The sequence below is a fragment of the Engraulis encrasicolus genome, chromosome 5 (assembly GCF_034702125.1).
Source record: "Engraulis encrasicolus isolate BLACKSEA-1 chromosome 5, IST_EnEncr_1.0, whole genome shotgun sequence".
Taxonomy (NCBI): domain Eukaryota; kingdom Metazoa; phylum Chordata; class Actinopteri; order Clupeiformes; family Engraulidae; genus Engraulis; species Engraulis encrasicolus.
This window is the reverse complement of record NC_085861.1, coordinates 34,376,238-34,381,499: the sequence shown is the minus strand read 5'-3', so window position 1 is coordinate 34,381,499 and position 5,262 is coordinate 34,376,238. Positions and strand designations below refer to the sequence as shown.

General features: G+C 44.4%; 1 protein-coding gene across 1 annotated transcript in view; it reads right to left on the bottom strand.

Moving 5' to 3' along the window:
* The window catches only part of pklr (pyruvate kinase L/R), a 32,895-nt gene extending 28,422 nt beyond the window's left edge, over positions 1-4,473 (bottom strand). The window contains exon 1 of the mRNA XM_063199194.1: positions 4,333-4,473. Within this exon, the coding sequence (XP_063055264.1) occupies positions 4,333-4,339 (7 nt within the window). The 5' untranslated portion in view covers positions 4,340-4,473. The remainder of the gene's footprint in view (positions 1-4,332) is intronic.
* Positions 4,474-5,262: the final 789 nt, after the last annotated feature.

The following is a 5,262-nucleotide window of genomic DNA, read 5'->3' as shown; positions in this document are numbered from 1 at the left end:
AGAAACGAGACATGGAGAGGAGGGCAAAAGACAACTCAGTAGGTGAGTATGTATATAGTGTACATGGAGAAATGAAGGTATAGCATGATACATTTAAGGTACAGTAGAGGCATTATATTGCGTACATCATATGCAAGAGGCGTGGTGAAAATCAACAGGTGTGGTTAGGACTGCACAATTAGTCAAAATGACTATGACTGGCCGTGACAATATATATAAAAAACGAAAATCCCAATGAAATCGTGATCAAACAGAGGGCAATACAGTGACCTGCCTTCAGGCGTGCTTGAAGCCCGAACATTTTGACAGGCAGGTGTTTCTGGACAAAATCTGTAGGCCCGCACAGTATTGGTAAGTAGTGGTGGAGCTATTTAGTATACTGTGCATAGTTAAAAATGATAGTGATATATAGTGATATTACACATGTAAGATGATATTACACATGCAAAGGAGTCATGCCCTGTACTGAGTGTAGAAATGAGGGCTACAGTACGTAGGTTAAGGTGCATATCTAATGTGGTATTGAGAGCAACATAAAGTGCATATGGCAGGGCAGAGAAGTGGATGGTGAATGTAAGGGTGGGGTCGATGTCTCAAAATGAGGGCTTTAGGTAAAGGTGCATACGTGTATCTAATGTGGCTATGAGACTTCATATAGTTCATAACTTAATACTTAATAATAATATAGGGCCTATTATAACTTAATATATTAAGTGCATATACGGTAGAAGGGCAGAGGGGCAGCCCCAAAGTCAGCAGGTGTATGTCTAAGGGTGTGGCCATGCATGAGGGGCAGAGGGCTTCAGGTAAAGGTAAAGGCATGCATGTACGTGTATCTGATTTGCGTATGAGAGATCTATAAAGTATACATCAGAAGGCAGAAAAGCACAGAGTCAGCAAGAGTGTGTGTCTAAGGGCGGGGCCCGATGTGTGGGAATGAGGGCTTTAGGTTAAGGTGCACACAGTACGTGTCTGATTTAATGTGTATATGAGAGCTCCAAAAAGTACATAGAGCTATTGGGGGAGGGTAGTACAGCACATAGTAGTGTATCTAAATTTAAAGGGACACTGTGTGAGATTTTTAGTTGTTTATTTCCAGAATTCATGCTGCCCATTCACTAATGTTACCCTTTTCATGAATACTTAACACCATCATTCTAAGTATTCATTATGACTGGAAAAATTGCACTTTTCATACATAAAAACGGGGATCTTCTCCATGGTCCGCCATTTTGAATTTCCAACAATAGCCATTTTTAGCTGCAAAAAATGACTGTAATTGGACCATAGTAGAAAATATTTGTTTATTACTTAGTAAACTTTAATGTTAAGATCAAATTTGGCAATAGGCAGCCCAGTTTCAATGAGCAGCATAGTTACAGTACCTTTTTTGACCATTTCCTGCACAGTGTCCCTTTACGTATCGAAGGGTGTGGCCAGGTTTGCGGGAATGAGAGCAGTTAGCCCCTTTAACACACACCCTTCCACCACTGGAACATTGTACCACTGAAAAAAAACCTTACAATCATAGTGCTACACTACTATGACAGTGCACAGGGCCTTTAGTAATACATACCGACGTTGTAATTGCCATTCTGGTAACGGCTAACTTAGTTTATAATAGAGGCCGTGTCTTAAAGGTGCACTGTGTAAGATGTTGGCCAAAGGACTGTAGGTAGCCTATTGCAACTGTGCTGCACATTGAAACTGTGCTGCCTATTGTCAAATTTGATATTTTCATGAATATTTACTAAGTAATAAACTAACATTTACTACTATCACCAAAGTACAGTGCATTTTGCAGCTAAAAATTTCTATTTCTGGAAATTCAAAATGGCGGACATGGAGAAAATCCCCCTTTATTTAGCCTACTTGCTATAAAGTGCATAGAGCTAAAAGTAGTGTGGTCGGACAATGGAGCAGAGTTTATCTAAGTATCTAAGGGTGTGGTAAGGTGTGCAGGAATGAGGAGTCTAGGTAAAGATCAGCATGTGTGTATCTAAGGTTGGAGACAGGTGTGTGTGTGTCTACGTGGCCAGGTGTGCATGTGTGCGTGTGTGTGTGTGTGTGTGTGTGTGTGTGTGTGTGTGTGTGTGTGTGTGTGTGTGTGTGTGTGTGTGTGTGTGTGTGTGTGTGTGTGTGTGTGTGTGTGTGTGTGTGTGTGTCTGTGTGTGTGTGTGTCTACGTGGCCAGGTGTGCGTGTGTGTGTGTGTGTTCGTGTGTGTGTGTGTGTGTGTGTGTGTGTCGCGTGCGTGTGTGTGTGTGTGTGTGTGTGTGTGTGTGTGTGTGTGTGTGTGTGTGTGTGTGTGTGTGTGTGTGCGTGCGTGCGTGCGCGCGTGTTTGTGTGTGTGTGTGTCTAGGGCGAGGAGCCAGGAATGTGTGTTTAGATATGCTATGTGTGTATATGAATTTAACCTTTGAGCATAACTCTCTCATACTATGTGGCTGTGAGTAGGTGGATATAGGCAGTCTGTCCTGGGTCATGTGTATTTTATATGGCTAGTACTGTGTATGAGGGCATCAGGTTCATTTAGGTATGTAGTATACTGCATGTATATGAGTGAGAGATAGAGAGAGAGGGAAGAAGGAGAAAAGAAAGTGAGAGAAACAGAAATAAAGTCAGAAAGAAAAGATAGGGACAAATTAAATTCGTATTCCTCACAGACATGATGTAACAGATAGCAGAGAAGCTGTTTCTGATAGCAGGTATGTTTGATACAGTAGATGACATCTGTCTTCGATTACCATGGACTGAAATATGTTAACAGTAAGATATGGCACCCTGACACGTACGCAGGCATACGCACGCACGCACACGCACGCACGCACGCACGCACGCACGCACGCACGCGTGCGCTCACACACACACACACACACACACACACACACACACACACACACACACACACACACACACACACACACACACACACACACACACACACACACACACACACACACACACACACACACAGACATGCACACGCACACCCAAACTACCACAGTTAGGATAGGTGGCACCTTGGCACGCACACAATCACTACCCCAATTAGGATGAATACTTGACACGTATGCATACACGTGCACACACAACCATGCAAACACGCACGGACGCATACACCACACACTGAGTGGAGATAGATGCCACCTTGTCACAAATACACATTCATTACACACACACACACACACACACACACACACACACACACACACACACACACACACACACACACACACACACACACACACACACACACACACACACACACACACACACACACACACACACACACACACACACACACACAGGCCCACTTAGGCTAGATGCCACTTTGAGAGGTACAGTACAATCAGTCACAGCTGCTGATAGAGCCTCATTACTATAGTCTGTTACTAGCTACAGAATACTTTAACATCCCACAGGATAACCACTCTCATCAGTGCACACGAAGTACTAAGTGTTTTTTGAGTCAAACTAAATGAAACGATTCCTGAAAAACTGAGAGTAAATAGTGCATCAGATGTGTCGTCCAGAAGATGATCTACATGATCTCTGTATTTCTCTCTAGCATCCCCTCTGAGCTACCGATATAGTATGTACATCCACTTAACCCATGTGACCTGGTTGCCACATCTACGTAAACTCTGTGACATGGCATGTGACATGAACACACACACACACACACACACACACACACACACACACACACACACACACACACACACACACACACACACACGCACACACACACACACACACACACACACACACACACACACACACACACACACACACACACACACACACACACACACACACACCCTTTTCATGACAGATTCACTAGCTAGAAAAAATACTTATACTGGTATATCAGTAGGTTTTTCACAACAAAGCTTTCCAATACTTTGCCTTTAATCTGCCATAATCTAAACACGAAAACAGCTGCAAAATATCATCAAATTCACAGTCACATCAGTCACATTGAGGCAGTTGCCTCTTTTACAGAATAGAATAGAATAGAATAGAATAGAACAAGATTCCAAGATTCCAGATAGTCTGGGTAGTCCAGATAGTATGATACTAGGTGACTTCTTTGATATGGATACTGTATGTTTACAGCCAATCAGCCCATCAAATATGTAAAAAAGAGTAGGCATTTAAACATATGTATGATGGTCAAAATAGCAAAGTTAACTTACAGAAAAAGCCCAAAACATCTAAAACTTTCTGAAGAAATGTGTATGTGTGTGCGTGTGCGTGTGTGCGCGCGCGCGCGTGTGTGTGTGTGCGTGCGTGTGTGCGTGCGTGCGTGTGTGTGGTATTGGACTCACCATCCATGCTGTCGTGATATCTGTGCAAGCTAATGTGAGCTGACTGGTGCTGTTGAGACCACTTGTAGAGCGCTGTGTGTCTCCAACTGAGGATTGATCTCTCTCCACTCCTCTCAATCTCCCTCTACTCTATCACTATATCCACCTCTGTCTCTTTCTCTCTCTCTCTCTCTCTCTCTCTCTCTCTCTCTCTCCCCTTTGAGGTCGATCTCAACGTTAGATCACATTAATTCCACAGCCACCCCTTTCCACATACACACACCCACGAAAGACGGAGGCACACCTCCAGAGAGGCAGAGAGAGAGAGAGAGAGAGAGAGAGAGAGAGGGAGAGAGAGAGAGAGAGAGAGAGAGAGAGAGAGAGAGAGAGAGAGAGAGAGAGAGAGAGAGAGAGAGAGAGACTTAGTCATCCACTACTTCCCCTGACCTTGCGTACCACTGGTGACCTGCGGTTGATGCAACTTGCCTCTGACCTAGCCAAAGAAACACTCTCTCCACCCTCACACACACACACACACACACACACACACACACACACACACACACACACACACACACACACACACACACACACACACACACACACACACACACACACACACACACACACACACACAAGCACACGCACACGCACACGCACACGCACACGCACACGCACACGCACACGCACACACACACACACACACACACACGCACAAGCACACACACACCTAAAAACAGACACCACCTTTGGACCTGCTAAAGTTAACAGCAGCTTTGTTGACCATCACTGTAATGATCCAGCCTTTCAGAGGTTTGGACATTACATACACCCGTTATCTCACAACCCCCCACCCCCCCACATACACACACACACACACACACACACACACACACACACACACACACACACACACACACACACACACACACACACACACACACACACACA